This window comes from Coturnix japonica, chromosome 1 (assembly GCF_054131305.1).
Source record: "Coturnix japonica strain WE chromosome 1, WE-NBRP24, whole genome shotgun sequence".
In the NCBI taxonomy this organism is placed as follows: Eukaryota; Metazoa; Chordata; class Aves; order Galliformes; family Phasianidae; genus Coturnix; species Coturnix japonica.
The window spans coordinates 122,833,127-122,854,383 of NC_140663.1; the positions used below are offsets into that span (position 1 = coordinate 122,833,127).

Below are 21,257 nucleotides of genomic sequence, written 5' to 3' on the forward strand. Positions count from 1 at the left end.
ATTCGGGAGAAGGTTGCAATTATGCACTGTTGACCCCACCAAAAGGGAGACAGTGCTGAAGGAATGGGAAATGCGCTGGCTGACAGAGAAGCAAAGTGAGCGGCAGAGGGTGAGGTGTTGGAGGGTTTCTTGATTCCAGATGGTAAAATTCAGATGGATGGTGAGCCAAAGTACTCAAAAGAAGGCTGGTACTTGATAAATGATTTAGAAGGGCAGGTAAAAACGGAAGGATGGGCTGTTATACCACAAGGGAAAGTAGCTATTCCAGCAGCCAAATTATGGGCTGTGGTGATGACTGGACATAGGAAAAACCACTGGGGAGCAGAAGCATTATATAAATATCTTGTTCAACAATTAGTAGCCTGAAATTTGTATACTACTATCAGACAGGTGACCCAGCAAAGTGAAGTTTGCTTACAAAATAATCCTAAAACAGGTCACAAGGTTCAGTTAGAGCAAATAGGGAGAGGGAATTATCCAGGACAACAATGACAGGTGGATTTCTCAGAACTCCCAAGAAAAGGGGGGTACAGGTACATGTTGGTTTTAAGATACCTTTTCAGGATGGCCTGAGGCATATCTTTGCTGGACTAACAAGGCTAGGGAGGTAACAAAGGTTTTATTATAAGAAATAATTCCAAGGTTTGGGGTGGGGGATGAGGTGTTGAACAAATATGTGATCAACCTAACAAGGCAATTAAAGAGAATTGAAAGAACAGTATTTGGTACTAGAGCACGGGGCCTGGATGGACCAGTGCATGATGTATTGCCTGGTGATTATGTCAGTGTTAAATCCCTTTCAGATTCACCTTTGGAACTGAAATGGGAAGGGCCCTACCAAGTGCTTCTGACCACTGATACAGCAGCTAAGGTTGAAAGACTGATCCACACCTGCCTGAACAAGACTGCCCGACCATGGTGGACTGTTGAGGACACGGAGCCTATTAAACTTAAGAAGATAATATGAACTTATTATTTCTGTCTTTATATAGAATTTGCTCTAGCTTGGTGGGATAATGCTTTTATACAAATGACAGAAAATCTCACTCTGGTTATGAATATTTAGGATTGCTGGGTATGTACAGCCTTGCCAAGGAATGAAGGAATGGAACTCCCTCAATATGGGATTCTGTCCACTAATTGGACATTATGTGTGCCTCTGGTGGCGCAGTGGTTAAGGACGCCACTTTGCAACACTGGAGGCCTGGGTTCGAATCCCCCCTGTGGCACAAGTGGTAGAAGTGCCACTCCGCTACACAGGAGACTCGAATCCCGGGGGTTGGACTCAATGATCTCTAAGGTCCCTTCCAACCCGCACAAGACTGTGATACTGTGATACTGTGTGTGATTATGGAAAGGAGCAGGAGTTAGACTTAAGTGTATGAATGAGAAAATAACTGCAGAAATAAAGGGACCAAAATTTGTGTTACAACTCTGGGCAAATCATAACATCACAACACTTAGGAAATATGGTATAGGTAGACCAGCAAGTGTAGGGGGATTGAATGTGTCCCTATGGGATGGAGTACAGTTTTGTAATCCCGAGAACCTAAGGCAAAGTCGAACAAATGAGCCTTGTTCTGATATTGCATTTTACAAAGGATCAGAAAAATGCCCCATGGGACCAGGGTTGTGGTGGCTTTGTGGTGATGGACAGGCGAGAAAGACTTTACCGAGGAACTGGAGGGGACATTGTGTAGGGGGATATTTAGTGCCTCATACTACCTTTTGCTACATAATGATTTTTCCTCTGGATACTGAGAACTCCTTGAGAGAGGGTGAAACGTGTAAATAACCCTCTTATAGAGAAGCCAACTGGCTTCCATTGTTTTCCAGATGGTTTATCCCATTCTTAGGAATAAGGGAATTAGAGAAAGCAATAGTTAATATTTCAGCTACTTTAGAGATAACAGAAAATGCAACTATGGATGCAACAGAAGCACTACAAATAGAAGTTTCAATGTTAAGTAAGGTAGTACTGAAGAATAGGATGGCACTAGACTTAAAAACAGCAATGGAAGGGGGAGTTTGAGTACTTATTAATAGGATCTACTGTGCTTATATAGATGAGAAGTAAAGAGTAGAAATTGCTTTGCAGACTATATGGGAATGTAGTAAATTGCTCTATCAGGTTTTATTAGATGACACTTCCTTTGGTTTTACTGAATTGTGGGAAGAGTTAACTATCTGGATCCTCAATTTTACACGGTTAAAACAACTGTTTCTGGCTTGTGTTGCAATATTGACCTTGCTTGTTTTGATGTGTATAATGTTGCGATGTATTATGTGGTTTTGTAAAGATTCAGGAAGTAGCTCTGAAGATTGGAAGAAACACAAACTATGGCAGAAGATGGAGAGTGGGATTTATTTCGGGAATTCTCTTTCTCAAAATGGAATCATTTAGCAAAAGATTTTGCTAGGTTCAAGAAAAAGGGGGAACTGAAATCAGGAATTGGTTAAATAGGTGCCTTTCACGTGAGGATTAAATATCCTAGGCTTTGGGGAAAGTCAGAAGAAAAGGACCAGTGGGACATGTTGACATTTCTGTAGTCAAGACAATGCAGCTGGGCAAACATAAGGGAAAGGTAGCCAAAGAAACTGGTTTTGACAGAATTGGGTGAAGGAGCTGGGTCAAAGAAGGAAGGTCAACCTGAGGAAGACTTCTGACTTCATCCCAACGACCACCAGAGCGAGACCCTTGCTATGGACTGTGCATGCATCAGTAGGAGGGACAGCATGTAAATGAGTTCCCGGAAAAACAATGAGTATGTTAATGATTTCTTGGAAATCTGTTAAATATGTATATGCTTGCTCTAAAACTTTCTAATGCTCCTGTTTATCGGTGCACATGATAGGAGGATTGATCCCTCGTGTGCCAAGTGCTGAATAAACATGTACCTGCTTTATAACTTATTTCTAGTTATAGAGTCTGATTCCGCACGTCACAGGAAAGAAGGATTTTTCTACAGTGTACCCACAGTGCTTTGGAGCAGTGCAGAGATGACTCTGAATGCTGAGATTTGGCTACCATCCAGGCCACAAATAATTTGACTACCTTAAATCATAGCGGCATGGAGGAACTCATTGGGGAGGGGGTCTGGGCAACACCTCAGACCCAGGCACAGATGGACAGGCAATGCCTTGAACAAGTTAACATTTTGGTGTTATGTGTTATCTGTTGGATACCTGATACTAATTTGTCTAATGCCTCAATTATGTCAGTTAAGCAGGAGGCTGCTGAGCCCTACATTAAATTTCTTGACTTTTTACAAAATGCGCTAGAGAGACAAGTAGACAATCCATAAAGAATGCAGATCCATCCATTACTGGCATGATTAAAGCCTATCAAGATGTAGGCATGGAAAGTCATAAAATGGCCTTGCTAGCAGCCATGCTGGCAGCCCCACTTGATGCAGGGACACCTTAAAGAATGAAGTGTTACAATTGTGGGGAGCATGGTCATGTACAGAGGGACTGTAAAGAGCCTAAGAGAGCAAATGAAAATGCTCGTGCTATATCAGATCAACCCTGTCCCTGGTGCAGGAGGGGGCTACGCTGGGTGAGAGAATGCTGATTCAAACTCCCTGTTGCAGAATGGCCCTGCAATCTGCCAGGTAACGGGAAGAGCACATGACTGTACGCTATGATGGCAAATATGGTCCCAAATTTGTTGGCCACTTCCTGGCCAGCTCACCCAGATTAGTGTCATGGTTTAATAATTTTGTAATTTTGCTATCAGTATTCCACATCATAACATCATATAAAGCATGAATAATTTTACTGAATCTGCAACTTACAGAAGAAGACTACATCTCCCAGAGAACAACACGGGCATAGAGATAGGTCACGGGACCTGGACACTATATTAACTCGGTCGCAGGCTAGACTGATGTCTTTCGAGTTCTGGCGTTCAGGGGAGTGTGTGGGAGCCTTCACCGTTTCGCCTAGATTCACAGTAGGCCTCTCGGTTATGGGACTCATTCTCTCTCCTATTTTGCTTGATTCGTTAGCTCAATTTTCAATTATATTGCATTATATTGTGTTATCCTGTATTTCGATATAGTATTTAGTAAATAAGTGTGCCTCCTTAGATCGTTGCCGCTGTTTTCTTTTCCTAATTAACTTTTTTTTTCTTTCGGCCTAGGGCCCCTGCGGGGCCCACGGCCCCTGTCACGGACGCAGGTGGATTTTTAGTTTAAACCGTGACAACCAGCCACCGCCAGAAAGTGCAGGAGTGGATTTGGCCAGTCAGTGACGCTGACTGATAGCACTGTGACTCTCATTCCAACAGGTGTCACAGGCCCCCTTGGGGATGGGTGTAGCACCCTCTTATTAGGACATTCTTCTGTTACACAGATGGGACTTATTGTTTTACCAGGAGTTATAGATGCTGATCACACTGGGGTGATTAAGATAATGGCATGGACACCCTCACCCTCTGCTTTATTTCCAAAAGCCAAAAAATAGCACAATTGATCCCTTTTCATTTTTTGACTGAACCTGGCATTGGGGACCGAACTGGTGGATTTGGGGCAAACCTGCTGTGTTATGGACTATACAAGTAACAAAAGACAAACCATTGTTACCATACTTAGTAAACGGTTGACAGTTATTAGGCCTAGTAGATACCAGAGCTGATGTTACTATCATTAAGTGATTGGCCTTCTGAATAGATATTAAAAGACCCTAATTCTGCTATTGTAGGAGTTGAGGGGTACACCATATGCTTGGCATTCCGAACAACAGCACCAACCAAATGATCACCAAACATATGCATCAGACATTGAAATTGCAGCTTACACGGTTAAGGGAGGGGGGAGACAAGGGTGATCTGACCACAGTATTGCAATAGGCACTGGTAGTGCTCAACCAGCTAGCCAGCAACAGTGGTGTCACCTCTTGGGGGTCTGGTGTTGGACACCTGAATCTTCTATCTGGCAGGGGGCCCAGCCGCTGACCTCCTTATATGGGGCCAAGGGTATGCTTGTGTTTCCACAGGTACACGGACCAACTGGATTCCTGCGTGTATGGGAAATCACAGCTTGAACCACTGATTAATTAGCTGAGGCAAGTGTTGGGTCAGCTGCGGGAGCACAGGTGAGAGTAATCTAGCTGTGCTCCCAGAAGGGGTGGACTTCGACTCCACCCCCTCTGAGACCTCATTTAAGGGCTGACCACCACTGAGGCAGCATCTGTCTTGGAGATTGTTTCCCAGTGGAGACTGCCTCAGCCATTTGGTCCAGGCACTGACATTGGTGAGTTTTCTTTACTAATAACCTTTGACTATTTATCACCATCTTGGTCAATATCTTTATATTAGCCACCTTTAAACCATCCTGTGTTACCACCTTTACACTGCGTGACTTGTTTGGCCATGGATGTCATCAAACCCTTCTGCTAATGATGCAGAAATGATGATGAAATTCATTGCTCAATGAACTTCAGTGCAATGCTAAAATTAGTTTACAGGTCTTTATGACTTAGGAGTCCTACAGCTGAAGGGGAGAAAAGAAAAACATGAGTTCAACTTACAGATAGAATGTGCAGTATTGTATGTATATATTTTGCCCAGAGATGTGGTGGATGCCCCGTCCCTGGAGAATTTCAAGGCAAGGCTGGATCAGGCTCTGTGCAACCTGATCTAGCTGTGGATGTCCCTGTTCATTGCAGGGGAGTTGGACTAACTTTTAAAGGACCCTTCCAAATCTAAGGATTCTATGTATAGATTTCAATCCAGACACAGAAAGTGTATTAGAGAAAGAAAAAAATTGTTAAGTCTAAATTGAAAAGTTTATTTTCTTACCTGTACTCAGCTCCCCATCCTTTAACAAAACTCATCCTTATGGTACACATTCTGGTAAGCTGGTAAACTGCTTCAAAACCCTGATTCACAGACTGAGCCAGAAGAGCAGCAAATTCTTGGTTATTAAAGATTTTTAGGTTGCATCCTACAAAGAAAAGGTCAAAAAGTTCCACTTAACTACTTGTGTTTGCTACACACAGAAAACCAAAACCACAGATAAACCCTTTCTAGGTATCAAAAGGAAAGCAAATGGCATCCTTTGAGCATATTACTAGATTCTTTTGTTGGTGACTGACCTGGTGGGATTTTGCAGACAGTTGCTGGATGCCAGCCATATCTTTGATTACAGTTGGGGCTCTGAACAAAAATTGCGCTATCACTGAGACACTCGGCAAAAACTTCTCCACCAATGTAATAGAGACGCACTCCCCTTCCTGGAACAGAATTCAAAGGAACTATTATTACGATATGACCCAGGCACATGAATAAAAAAGGGAATATTTTGCTTCAGAATAGGCCAAATTTTTTCTTTACAACAAAATAAAAATCAATTATCTGGATGAGCATACTGCTGGGTGGATAGCTGCAGCAGAACACCATTAACTTGCTTTTTTATCACACAATACTTGAGGTAAAAGCAGAATAATTTTTAGTCTAGAGTGACGTAGAATTTTTTAGCCAGTTAATGCACTGTAACCAAATCCAAGATAAGCAGGAAATAACTTTCTCATTTGCATCATATTTGAAAGGTCATAGCAGCCTGGTGAAGTTCCCACTTATTGGAAAAGGGGAAACATAACCCCCATTTTCAAGAAAAGGAAAAAAGAAGATCCAGGAAACTACAGGCCAGTCAGTCTCACCTCTGTGCCTGGCAAGATAATGGAGCAGATACTCATTAAGGCCCTACTAAAGCACATGGAAAATAAAGGCAGGGTGATTGATGGTAACCAACATGGTTTCACCAAAGGCAAGTCATGCCTGACAAACTTGGAGGCCTTTCATGATGGAGTTGCAGCATCAGTGGATAAAGGAAGAGCAACTGACATCATCTATCTGGACTTGTGCAAAGCATCTGACACTGCCCTGCATGACATCCTAGTTGCCAAATTGGAGAAAAATGGATTTGATGGATGGATTACTAGCTAGATAGGGAATTGACTGGATGGTTGCACTCAGAGAGTTGCGGTCAACGGCTGAATGTCTAAGTGGAGACTGGTGATGAGTGGTGTTTCTCAGGGATCAGTGTTAGGACTGGTGTTATTTAACATCTTTGTAGGTAACATGGACAGCAGGATCATATGCACCTTCATCAAGTTTGCAGACAACACCAAGCTGAGAGGTGCAAATGACACACTAGAGGGAAGAGATGCCATCCAGCAGGACCTGGACAGGCTTGAGAGGTGGGCCCATGCCAACCTTATTGTTGTGGTTTTATGATTTTTACCAGTATTCCACATCATAACATAATGTATTGCACTGGGAGTTAAAGAGTTAATGCTCCAGTTACATGGATTGTTGATAGTTCCAGGGATACCCGACTCAAAAGAGAAGAACTACATATCCCAAAGGACTTTTCACTGTTCTGATTCCGCTTTGCATTCAGAGGGAAAGATAAAACTTTTTACAGGTCACAAGATGCCTCCTTTTCCTTTTCTCATCTTCACTGCTTTTCTTGGAAGTGCATGCTCCCTTGCTGTCTCGCCTTGAGAATTAGAGTAAGGTCATGGTTTTTGGACACTTTCTCACTAATTTCATTTGATTTATTACCCTCAATTCCAATTAAATTGTATTATGTTGTGTTATCTTGCATTCTGATATCATATTTAGTAAATTAACTTTCCTCTTCTTACCTGCTCTTGTAAGACTCCACTTGGAGTACTGCAACCAATTCTGGAGCCCCCAACACAACAAGAACGTGGAGTTGTTGGAGCGGGTCCAGAGGAGGGCCATGAAGATGATCAGAGGGGCTGCAGCACCTCCCCTACAAGAACAGGCTGAGAGAGCTGGAGCTCTTCAGCCAGAAGGCAACTCTGGGGAGACCTTATAGCGGCCTTCCAGTATCTGAAGGGGGCCTACAGGAAAGCTGGGGAGGAACTTTTTATAGGGGCAGGTAGCAACAGGACAAGGGGAAATAGTTTTAAACTGGAAGAGGGTGTATTTAGACTAGATATTAGGAAGAAATTCTTTACTGTGAGAGGGGTGAGACACTGGAACAGGTTGCCCAGTGAGGTTGTGAGCCCCCTCTCTGGAAGCATTCAGGGCCAGGTTGGATAGGACTTTGAGCAACCTGCTCTACAGGAAGGTGCCCCTGCCTATAGGAGGAGGGTTGGAATTAGATTACTTTAAAGGCCCCTTCCAACCTAAACCATTCTATGAGTCTATGATTGTATGAATATCACAATTGAAATAAAAATACTAGATTCAGCATAATTAATCTGCCAATGTGAAGTGTTGTATGTGAAGTGGCACTTGTTAAGATGATGGGGAAAAAACAGAAACAGAGCAATATATCACTTGGACAGACTCTCCTCTTGCATGCACCCATACAATTTCCCAACTTACTGCACACCCCTTTTTCTGTACCACTTTGGCAAAACAAGCAAACAAAACACGGGACTTCATTTAGACCTATTGCTGAGAAGAAATCGCTCAAATCCTATTGTTCACTTTTGAATTGTGATCTTGTTCTGTCTCAGAATGAAAAAAAAAAAAAAATCTATATGGGTTACTTCTGGCACAAGCAAGAGGAATATGCAATTAATTTTCCCCAAATCTATTTATAATTATCAGCTCCTTTGAAGGTCGTCATTTCTACTCTTGTCACGGGTTACTTAGATTTACCTATGCCCGTGACAGGGGAAGCCACCCCATGGGCCCCCCCCCCCGGGGCCCGGAAAGGAGGGGGAAAAATGGAGTGGGATAAAACAGCGACAATCTAAGGAGGAAAAACTTATTTTACTAAATATGATACCGAAATACAAGATAACACAATATAATATAATTGAGGCTAACAAATCGAACGAAACAGAGAGAGAGAGTCCCCGAAAACTGAGAGGCCTACTGTGAACTCTAGGCTACATGGCTGGAACGCTTCCCACTCTCCAAGAAGTTCGAGAGAAGAAAAAGGGCACTCCAGCCTGGGAACGAGATTATACAGCGTCCTGGTCCTGTGACTTATCATTAACCCTGTTGTTCTCTGGGATATGTAGTCGTCTTCTGTGGACTGCACATTCAATAGAAGTATCCATACTTTACATGATGTTATGATGTGGAATACTGATAGCAAAATTACAAAATTACAAAACCATGACAACTCTCCATTTTTCCTCTAAAACCTTTCTTCAAATAAAACATCAGCTACTCTCTTAAGAAAAAAAAAAAAGGGAAAGCATCTTACACGCTTGCTTTTTTCCCCCACAATTAATTATCACAGGCACATCCTGGGCTTCTCTGTATTTTATTACACAAGTATCTGATTCGGAGTGGAGGTAGTCAGAAGGTTCTACTCAAAATGTATCAAGAAAAAAAATAATTAGTGAACACTGCTAAATGAAAGAATTCAATAAAAATATTAAATTTATTGAAGAGGCTGCAATGTGGAAAACAGTATTCTGTAACTATTAAGGAGAAAATCTTGATTATGTTATGATCAAGCCTTGTGAGTGAAGTTTGGAGACTGGATGCCCAGGGGTGAAATGATCCCAAAACAGATCTCTGTTTTTCCTACCTGGACCACTACAGAAATGATTTCATGGCTAGGCTAAAGTGTTAAAATAGTGAAATGATCAGATTCTTACCTATGTGGCGTCTTGTCATTTCCACTGTTGCGTTTCTGTTGACATTGGAAAGCAGTCCTAAACAAAATCGTTCCGAATTGGATGGATCTGTGAAGCCATCTACAGTCAGGGAAGGCTGTGATGCATGGAAGGTTTCTCCCACTCTTTGATTCAACTCATAATATGCTATTGAACACCAGAATGCGGGTTCCGAATAAGTGACTGGCTGCAAGTCTGAAAACAACAAAAAATAAGAGTAGCACAGAATTTGAGGCTGAAACAACCCTATCTACCCTGCTTTTTTTCTCTTCCAGAAATGACAGATCTCATCTCCTCAAGCTATGCATATTACAGTTCTGCTTGCTGTCATTTTTACCTACCACAGTAAAAAGAATGAAATTCAGTATTTCACACAAGGGAAGAGAGGTGATCTAAAATGAGCACAGCTCGAGTACTTCAGTACTTGCATTTTACTTAACAAAATGATTAGGCTACTGTGAGTTCCTGTCATGGTTTTGTAATTTGGTTGGTGTTGGTATTCCACATCAGAACACCATGCCTCATAATGGGAGTAAAGGGGACAAGTTTTTTTTCTGTGGGCTGCCTTAATGAGCATGTGGGGTGGGGCACCGGAAGGGAAGTGAGGAAGGGGACGGGGTTGCTGGCCCGGCTCCCTGCAAGGAGACAACGTGGTCAGAGCTTCCTGCCTTCCACAGCTCCATCGGTGAGATTGGGGACTTGGTATTCTCTTTGTTGAAACTCTCTTGTTGTTTAGTGTTATTAGGTTATTAAACTGCCGTTCGTTCTCAGATCACCTTTTTTCCCCCTCATTTTTTGTTAGACCTAAACGCAATCTCCCTTCCCGTCTCCCTAAACGCACGTGGCCGGGCCGCGCCGCCATGCCGCTAGAGAAAGGGGGGTGGGGGCTTTTGTTCCTGCTGCCCCGGTTTGTGCCCACTGTCCCGGAGTGAGCTCTAGAGAGAACTCCGTGACAGTTCCAGACATTGAAACACTCCTGTTGCCTTTCTGTAACTTGAAAACACTTTGGTAATGTTAAATAAGAGATTCAACTGAATCACTCAAGTTTTAGTCTTTGCTAGAGATGCAGTTGCAGAAATAGAGTAGTTGTTAGCTAGTTATTAACCCAGGTCTATGATGTTTATCATCTGGAAGCCAATCCAATAGCATTCTCCTAACACAACTCTGACTTTTCTAAGTTATGGTTTTATTTTCAGTGTAATTGTATACATAAAGAGGAGTCCTCACACACTAAAACAAAAGTGTTTCCAGCTTACCCAGGCTGTGATTAACTGGGGAGAGAGTACTGGGAGACAGCTCTGCTGGAGATCCTGTAAGAGCAACACATATTAGCTCAGAGCAAATGACTCTTGTCATTTCAGACAGATAGGTATGACTGTTAGTTTAGGTACTAGCTTCATCTTAATGTTCTTTGGACTAAGAAATCTCAAAACCTAGAACAAGTTTTCCAGCATGTCTCATCTTTATTCAGAATTCATATTGCGTTTAATTTTCCAGACTCCTGGGAACCTACCTCTCCTTGGAAAGAGCCTATTAACATCTCAGAAGGGCATTTAGCAGAACTCTCTTCATGCAGTCTGTGAACATTTCTTTATGCACTTCTCCAGTGAGAAGGTCCTTCAATAGAGCCTAACAAGAATTAATTTGAAACGCAGCACAACAGGTTGTACAGAGGGTTGCTGCTGTCATCACTTGGGCTGTAGACATGCCACTATATGTAAAGGGAGCACAATGAGCAATCCCAAGCCTTTAAAGTGGTGAAAAATGAAACATTACCTGTATCCATGTTTTGGTTCAACTGCTGGTCACTTGTTTCTCCATCTTCACTGATATATCCTGGAGGCGGTGTTTCTGTCAAACAAATATCTATTTATTGTTTAAACAGATGGGAACCTTGTAAGATTCAGCATTTTGGGTTTAGTCCTATAGTCCTCGTAAGCTCTGTGTGATGTCTAAACAACAAATTAAAATATCATTACACTGGATTTCCTTCCAGCAGAAGCTCCAATCTATTATCTGGATAACTGATGATGATAAACACATTATCTTTGTGTACTCATCTATATGGAAACTGTTGAGTCAGGGCCTGAATCACCTGAAGGAAGTACAGAGTCAGCTGCAGGAGCACAGGTGAAGACAATTCACCTGAGTAACCAGAAGGGGTAGAACCTAGCTCCATCTCTCCTAGACCCCATTTGAGGGCTAACTGCTACTGGGGGAAGGTTTTTTTTTTTAAGATTATTTCCTTTGGAGTTTTTTACCGCTAGTTCTAGGGCATGAATGAACATTATTTTTTATTCTCTTTGTCGAAAGACAAAAAGAGTTTCAACTCAGTTAGAGAAAATGCAGAAGGAGTTAGGAGAGCGGAGGGAGTTAGGAGGGCAGGACTCAGGAGAGCAGGGGGACTCAGGAGAGCAGGGGGAGTCAGAAGACCAGAGGAAGTTGGAGGAGCAGAGGATGTTAGAGGAGTATAAGAAGATGCTAGAGGAGCAGAAGAAGTTAGAGGAGCAGAGGAAGTTAGAAGAGATGAAATAGAAGGAGGGTTACCTGTAGGAAATAATACAAGAGCCCGAGTCAGAAGAAGAAGAGGAGCCAAAAGTTAGATTTTCTTTACGAGAATTTCTCGAGTCCAAACTTATAGATGGGGCAGCCTCATCAACACAGTTGCCACCATCAACACCTGGGACTCTTGATAGAGCAAAAGGTGAGCAAAGTATTACGACCATTATTGATCGATCCTTTAAACTGAGTGAAATTCGAGATCTAAGAAAGGATTTCACACGTCAGCCAAAAGAACATATGGTCACTTGGTTACTTAGATGCTGGGACAATGGGGCCAACAGTGCGTGGCTCGATGGCAGTGAAGCTCGCCAACTGGGTAGCATTTCCAGGGACTCACGTGTGGACAGAGGTATTGGCACATGCCAAAATCAGTCCTACACCCTCTGGAAGCGGATGTTGATAGCGGTAAGAGATAGATTCCCCTTTAAACGGGACTTGGAGCCGGAGAAAAAGAAATGGACTGATATAGAGAAAAGTATCCAATTTTTGAGAGAAAGTGCCCTGGTGGAAATGCTATACAGCCCCCACTTCAATCATAACGATCCAAACCAATTACATGATCCTGAAACAGTCCGCGTTCCACGACAAATGTGGCGTGACTTTACAAAGGCAGCTCCAGAAATGCATACCAGTGCACTTGCATTAGTATATGGCAAAGGGGAAAGGAAACCACTTGTGAATGAATTAATTACCAGACTTCAGGAACTTGAATTATTTATAAGCGCTACAGAAGTTAATCTGTATACTTCAGCCATTGTCAAAATAGTGGAAAGATTAAAAAAAATGGAGGGAACACAAAGTGATATTATTGACAAATTGGCGAACGTGTCTGATGTAGATGAATCCATGGTGGTACCAGATGATGGAAACCAGGATTTCCACATTCGCCTATTGAGAAAGCTAAACAACAGGAGTTCCTCTCGACCCGTATCATCGAAAATCTCAACCATAAAAAAGAGACGTCCTCGTATTCAAGCAAATGACAACAATAAGAAACCTCATATTCAAGCAAATGACAACGATAAGACTATGCGTCTTGCCTTGTTGTTTTTCCTCTGTAGTCATGGGGAGGAAATGAAGAAGTGGTGTAATTCATCCACTTATGCACTTCAGGCACGAGTCAAAGAATTACAATGTGAAACAACCACCAAGGTGAACTCTTCCAAGAAGGGAAGAGTTGCTGCAAGCCACCGAGATAAACAATAGAGGGGCCCTGCCCCCAGCCAGGGGGGGGGAAAGGGACAATAGAGTATATTGGACTGTGTGGATTAAGTGGCCTGTCACATCTCAACCACAGAAATATAAAGCCTTGGTGGACACTGGTGCACAATGCACCCTAATGCCCTCAAGTCACCAAGGGACACAACCAATATATATCCATGGAGTGACTGGGGGTTCCCAAGAATTGACTATGTTGGAGGCCGAAATAAGCCTCACTGGTATAAACTGGCAGAGACACCCTATTGTGACTGGTCCAGAGGCTCCATGTATACTGGGAATCGATTCCCAGTCGATCCCTTAGGATGGGATATTTTAAGGATCCCAAGGGGTATTGCTGGGCCTTTGGGATAGCTGCTGTTAACACAAACGGTGTTAAGCAGTTGTCAGCTTTACCTGGTCTGTCAGATGATCCTTCTGCTGTGGGGTTGCTCCAGGTAAAAGACCAAGAGGTACCAATTGCCACCAAAGTGGTTCACAGATGGCAGTACCGCACCAATAGGGACTCATTGCTCCCCATTCACAAGCTAATTCGCCAATTAGAGAATCAGGGAGTGATTAGCAAAACTCACTCGCCTTTTAACAGCCCCATATGGCCAGTGCGTAAAACCAGTGGGGAATGGAGGCTGCGGTAGATTACCGTGGCCTGAATGAAGTCACACCTCCATTAAGTGCTGCTGTACCAGACATGCTAGAACTCCAGTATGAACTGGAGTCAAAAGAAGCTAGGTGGTATGCCACCATTGACATTGCTAATGCCTTCTTTTCCATCCCATTGGCTGCAAAATGTAGGCCACAGTTTGCTTTTACCTGGAGAGGTATTCAGTATACCTGGAACTGTTTACCTCAAGGGTGGAAGCACAGCCCAACAATTTGCCATGGATTGATCCAAGCTGTCTTGGAACAGGGTAATGCTCCTGAGCACTTGCAGTATATTTATGATATTGTAGTGTGGGGCCATACAGCAGCAGAGGTTTTCAAGAAAGGGAAACAGATAATCCAAATTCTTTTGCAAGCTGGTTTTGCCACTAAGCGCAGCAAGGTGAAGGGGCCTGCCCAGGAAATCCAGTTCTTAGGAATAAAATGGCAAGATGGACGTCGTCACATCCCAGCAGATGTGATTGACAAAATCACTGCTATGTCTCCGCCCACCGACCAGACAGAGACCCAATCTTTTCTGGGAGTGGTGGACTTTTGGAGAATGCATGTCCCAAACTACAGCCACATTGTGAGCCCCTTCTATCAGATGACACGGAAGAAGAATAATTTCTCATGGGGTCCTTAGCAGCAGCAGGCTTTTGAACAGATAAAACAAGAGATTGCCCGTGCCGTGGCCTTGGCGCCAGTACGGACAGGACAGGGTGTAAAGAACATCCTCTACACTGCTGCTGGAGAGAAAGGTCCCACCTGGAGTTGGTGGCAAAGAGCCTCAGGAGAGACCCGAGGCCAACCCTTAGGATTTTGGAGTCGAGCATATAAAGGGTCTGAGGAGCGCTACACTCCGACTGAGAAGGAGATCTTAGCCGTGTATGAGGGGGTTTGGGCTGCTTCTGAAGTAGTTGGGACAGAGGCTCAGCTTCTTCTAGCACCTCGCTTGCCAGTAATAAACTGGATGTTTAAAGGACAGGTTCCCTCCACCCATCATGCTACTGATGCCACTTGGAGTAAGTGGATTTCATTAATTACTCAACGAGCTCGAATGGGAAAACTCAGCCGTCCTGGAATTCTAGAAGTGATCATGGACTGGCCTGAGAGTAAAAAAATTGAAAAACCACCTACAGAAGAGGTATCACGTGCTATAGAGGCACCACCATACAATGAGCTATCAGAAAACGAAAAGAAATTTGCCCTATTCACAGACGGATCATGTCGTATTGTAGGGAAGCATCGCAGATGGAAAGCTGCTGTATGGAGCCCCACACGACAAGTTGCAGAGGCCACTGAAGGTAAAGGAGAATCAAGTCAATTCGCAGAGGTAAAGGCTGTTCAGCTGGCTTTAGATGTGGCTGAACGGGAGAGGTGGCCAATGCTTCATCTTTATACTGATTCATGGATGGTGGCAAATGCCTTATAGGGGTGGTTGCAACAGTGGGAAGATGATAATTGGCAATGAAAGGGTAAACCTGTTTGGGCTGCTGAACTGTGGAAAGACATTGCTGCCCGAATAAGGAACATTGTTGTAAAGGTGCGCCATATAGATGCTCATGTGCCTAAAAGTAAGGCTACTGAAGAACATAAAAATAACCATCAGGTTGATCGAGCTGCCAAAATTGAGGTGGCTCAAATAGACTTGGACTGGCAGAACAAGGATGAATTATTCCTAGTTTGGTGGGCCCACGAGACTTCAGGTCATCAAGGAAGGGATGCAACATATAAGTGGGCCAGAGACCGAGGGGTGGACTTAACTATGGACGCTATTGCTCAGGTTATTCATGACTGTGAAACATGCGCCATAATTAAACAAGCCAAGAGGATGAAACCTTTTTGGGGGGAAGGGCGATGGCAAAAGTATAAATATGGAGAGGCATGGCAGGTTGATTATATCAGCTTGCCATGATCTCGCAATTGTAAGCGTTATGTACTCGCCATGGTGGAGACAACCACTGGGTGGCTCGAAACATACGCAGTACCCCATGCTACCGCCCGAAACACCATATTAGGGTTGGAAAAAGCAAATCCTGTGGCGGCATGGCACTCCGGAAAGAATTGAATCAGATAATGGGACCCATTTCAAAAATTCTCTTGTAACCACTTGGGCCAAAAATCATGGCATTGAGTGGATTTACCATATTCCCTATCATGCACCAGCTTCTGGTAAGATTGAACGATTCAGTGGGTTGTTGAAAACTATGTTGAAAGCAATGGGTGACGGAACGTATAAAAACTGGGAGAACCATTTAGCAGAAGCCACCTGGTTGGTCAACACTCGAGGATCTAGTAATCGTAATGGTCCTAACCAATCCAGCTCCCTACGTACCGTGGAGGGAGATAAGGTTCCTGTAGTACACATAAAGAGTGTGTTGGGAAAAACAGTTTGGGTCCTTCCAGCGTCTGGAAAGGGCAAACCTCTCCGGGGTACTGTCTTTGCCCAGGGACCTGGGTGCACGTGGTGGGTGATGGACAAAAATGGGAATGTCCAATGTGTACCACAAGGGAATTTGATGTTGGGGGAGTGCAGCCAATGATTTCTTGTAGATATATAGGTAGAGTCTCAGAAAATGTTTGACGAAAGTCCAATTAGGTACAGAGCTTAAGATAGAGTGGATTAATGTTAAGGAAACACTTATTTTCTATATACCTTAATTAGGCATTCTGTAAGCATGTTTTCCATCTGGACTCTATATTGTGCACTGGCCATGCATGCGTAGAGCACACAAAGAAGTATAAGTCGAAAGGAGATCTGCTGTGGTGGCTTGGAAAGGATGAATGCACCTTGATGTGGGGGATGCCCTACTAGTGCTGCTTTTCTCCTCCACCGCTGACATGTTTTCCTTTTTCTGGCAGTTTTGCCATTTTTCTCAAAATTAATAAATAATAGTGGGTTAGGTTATAGAGTTTTGTTTTCAACTTAGGGATTTGTATGGAATAAATATAAATTGTTGAGAAAATAATGTTGCTGATTATTCACAACTATACGTATGAGTGTGTATGTTTGTATAAACATAATGTAATGATATAGAATAAGGGGTGGAATGTCATGGTTTAATAATTTTGTAATTTTGCTATCAGTATTCCACATCATAACATCATATAAAGCATGAATAATTTGCTTAATCTGCAACTTACAGAAGAAGACTACATCTCCCAGAGAACAACACGATAGGTCACGGGACCTGGACTCTATATTAACTCGGTCGCAGATTAGACTGATCTCTTTTTTCGAGTTCTGGCGTTCAGGGGAATGTGTGGGAGCCTTCACTGTTTCGCCTAGATTTCACAGTAGGCCTCTCGGTTTCGGGAGTCATTCTCTCTCATATTTTGCCTGATTCGTTAGCCTTAATTTCAATTATATTGTATTATATTGTGTTATCCTTTATTTCGATATAGTATTTAGTAAATAAGTGTGCCTCCTTAGATCGTTGCCTCTGTTTTCTTTTCCTAATTACCTGTCATGGTTTTGTAATTTTGTAATTTTGCTATCAGTATTCCACATCATAACATCATGTAAAGTATGGATACTTCTATTGAATGTGCAGTCCACAGAAGAAGACTACATATCCCAGAGAACAACAGGGGTAACAATAAGTCACGGGACCAGGACTCTTTATAATCTCGTTTCCAGTCTGGAGTGCCCTCCTTCTTCTCTCGAACTTCTCAGAGAGTGGGAAGCGTTCCAGCCGTGTCGCCTAAAGTTCACAGTAGGCCTCTCGGTTTTCGGGGACTCTCTCTCTCTGTTTCGTTCGATTTGTTAGCCTCAATTATATTATATTGTGTTATCTTGTATTTCGATATCATATTTAGTAAAATAAGTTTTTCCTCCTTAGATTGTCGCTGTTTTATCCCACTCCCCTTTTCCCCCTCCTTTCCGGGCCCTGGGGGGGGGGGGGCACGGGGTGACTTCCCCTTTCACGAGCATAGGTAAATCTAAGTAACCCGTGACAGATTTTTTGGTGGAGGATGCGGGCATAGAGCTTTTTAGCTTTTAGAACGACTCTCTCTTTACTCTTAAAGAGCTTCGTTAGGGGAGTGTTATCTTTTCGTAGATGCTCACTGAGAACGTGACCTTGAAATACCAGACAAATTGTCAACATTAAGGGCTGCTGTACATTCTCAGCATTGCTATCTAACTTTTGTTTAGAAAACAAAGGGATTTCTTTCTCCCTTAGAGCAAAGCTAGCTAGCTCTGACTTTTTGTCATGGTTTTGTAATTTTGTAATTTTGCTATCAGTATTCCACATCATAACATCATGTAAAGTATGGATACTTCTATTGAATGTGCAGTCCACAGAAGAAGACTACATATCCCAGAAAACCACAGGGGTAATGATAAGTCACGGGACCAGGACGCTGTATAATCTCGTTCCCAGGCTGGAGTGCCCTCCTTCTTCTCTCGAACTTCTCGGAGAGTGGGAAGCGTTCCAGCCGTGTCGCCTAGAGTTCACAGTAGGCCTCTCGGTTTTCGAGGACTCTCTCTCTCTGTTTCGTTCGATTTGTTAGCCTCAATTATATTATATTGTGTTATCTTGCATTTCGGTATCATATTTAGTAAAATAAGTTTTTCCTCCTTAGATTGTCACTGTTTTATCCCACTCCCCTTTTCTCCCTCCTTTCCGGGCCCCGGGGGGGGGGGCCCACAGGGTGGCTTCCCCTGTCACAGGCATAGGTAAATCTAAGTAACCCGTGACATTACCTTTTTCCTTTCGGCCTAGGGCCCCTGCGGGGCCCACGGCCCCAGGTGGATTTTTCGTTCAAACCGTGACAGGAGGCACACTTATTTACTAAATACTATATCGAAATACAGGATAACACAATATAATACAATATAATTGAAATTAAGGCTAACAAATCAAGCAAAATAGGAGAGAGAATGAGTCCCGTAACCAAGAGGCCTACTGTGAAATCTAGGCGAAACGGTGAAGGCTCCCACACACTCCTCTGAACGCCAGAACTCGAAAGACATCAATCTAGTCTGCAACCGAGTTAATATAGAGTCCAGGTTCTGTGACCTATAGTGTTGTTCTCTGGGAGATGTAGTTTTCTTCTTTAAGTTGCAGATTCAGTAAAATTATTCATGCTTTATATGATGTTATGATGTGGAATACTGATAGCAAAATTATAAAATTATTAAACCATGACATTCTGTCAGTTGCTATAAGGTAGAATGATACAAAAATGGTAACAGATATTCAAAAGGTTATTTATAAGGAGAAACTCATCAATATGAATGCCTTCACTGGGAAATGCTAAGGCAATCTCCACCAGGGAGTAGTCTCCAAGAGATGCTACCTTAGTGGTGGTCAGCCCTAAAATGAGGTCTAGAGGAGGTGGAGTCAAGCTCCACCCCTTCTGGGAGCACAGCTAAATTACTCTCACCTGTGCTCTCACAGCTGACCTGACATTTGCCTCAGCTGATTAATCAGAGGTTCAGGCTGTGATTACCAATTTCCCATACAGTTTTTCGTATATGTTATATAATTATGCTCGAACATGGTCAGCCCTGAGAACATAGGTGAAGGTAATTAACCTGTGCAACCAGAAGGGGTGGAGTCTGTCTCTACCTCTCTTAGACCTTGTTTAAGGGCTGGCTGCCACTGTGAAAGGATTTCTTTCTGGAGGTTTTTTTTTAGTGAAATTTTCTTCTGTGAACCTAGAATCATCTGATACAGGTGAGCTATCTTTTTCTCTTTCTTCATAGCACTTTTCTATTTTGCTAGTTCTTTTGTTATCACTCCTTTGTTGTAATGTCTTTTTTATTGTATTGATCTGTTCAATTGCTATAGTTGCTGTTTTGTTTTTAGGTGTTTTCAGGTGTTCACAGTTTTCACTGGAATTGATGAGGAAAAGAAATTAACTTATTGGTGCATCTTTCAATTTGTTTGATCACGTGGGAGGATGAAATTATCATCTTTGCTCTATTGTAACGTTAAGTGTAATGTTAAGTGTGCTGTTCACATTGAGAGGTAAGAAAGTACCTGGTATGTAATTGCTCTGTGGTTCAATTCCAGCTGGGAAATTAGTGTTCTCAGGAATAGAATGGGTGTAGTCATCAAGAGGAGGAAGCTCTGTTAGGATCTCAGTGTGCCGTGGCACTAGTACAGGAGGCAAGACTGGAAAAACAAAAGTCAAAGAATTATTAGAATCCTCCAAACTCACACTTTTATGAACTAGAAAGAAAAACAAATCTAAGCTATCTAATAATTTCTTCAGGTGTCTCAGTACTGCTAATACTATAATTGTTCTGGTATTTACCAGAACAAGTAGATTCCACTTGAACATAGCTATTTGATGTTAGCACAGTTAAGTCATTATATTTTCATTTTCATGCTCGACTATCCTTAGCCAGCTGTAAATTAACAGCACTACTGGAAGCATTTATTGGGGTGTTCAACACATTAGTCCAGATTTTTTAGTATCTTTTATATTAAAAACTTTCAGCAGATGGTATTCTCCAAACCTGCATCCTTAATCTGTTTTGGCAAGAGATCATATCACACTCTGTATTTTTAATTTGAAATGTTCTACTGAACAAGTGTGTAGAAACACAGAATTGTGAAGGTTGAAAGAGGCCTCCAAGATCAGCCAGTCCAACTCCAAGTCACCCCCACTAAACTGTATCTCTCATAGAATTGTAGAATGGTTTGGGTTGGAAGAGACCTTAAGATCATCTAGTTCCACCCGTCTGCTATAGGTAGGGAATACCTTCCTCTAAATCAGGTTGCTCCAAGCTCTATCCAGTCTGGCCCTGAATGCATCCAGGGAGGGCGCATTCACAGTTCACGTATGGACAGATGGTGCTATAAAGCCAGAAGCAGCCTTCCTACCTGGTGTTTCCACTCTCTGGTAGTGATATGGGTTTACACATACTTCATCCTTCTTAAGATTAAAAGCATATTCACAGTTTTCAATTGCTTTAAGTTCATGGTGGCTGTGAAGATCTGGCCAGCGCCACAGACGACAGTAGATGACATGTGGTAGTCCTTTACGATGTGATACCTGTAGTCGGCCATCGAGAGATCTATGTGGGAAAGATGTTGAGAGGTATTTACAGGCTGCACAGTGTCTCATAATTATTCAATCAACAGTGTAAACTATGGGAAGGGCAGTTTGCTCATTTGGAATTAAATGAATTGACACTGTTAGTGATGTTTGTACTCTTGTTAAGGGCTTCAAATGGGAGAGAAATGGTGGTATCAGTGTTA

At 42.7% G+C, this 21,257-nt stretch overlaps 1 protein-coding gene across 12 annotated transcripts in view; it reads right to left on the reverse strand.

Annotated features, from left to right (window-relative positions):
• Positions 1-21,257, reverse strand: part of LOC146762682 (SMAD family member 2-like) — a 153,932-nt gene that overhangs the window by 33,796 nt on the left and 98,879 nt on the right. For 5 of the 12 annotated variants that reach the window (XM_085533993.1, XM_085533984.1, XM_085533943.1 and 2 more), the window contains 7 exons: positions 20,880-21,073; positions 20,031-20,165; positions 11,395-11,484; positions 10,875-10,928; positions 9,601-9,813; positions 6,100-6,237; positions 5,804-5,948 (listed from right to left, as the gene is read on the reverse strand). In XM_085533993.1, coding sequence (XP_085390119.1) covers positions 5,804-5,948; positions 6,100-6,237; positions 9,601-9,813; positions 10,875-10,928; positions 11,395-11,484; positions 20,031-20,165; positions 20,880-21,073 — 969 coding nt within the window. The remainder of the gene's footprint in view (positions 1-5,803; positions 5,949-6,099; positions 6,238-9,600; positions 9,814-10,874; positions 10,929-11,394; positions 11,485-20,030; positions 20,166-20,879; positions 21,074-21,257) is intronic. The other 7 variants (XM_085533987.1, XM_085533968.1, XM_085533975.1 and 4 more) reach the window with 3 other exon arrangements.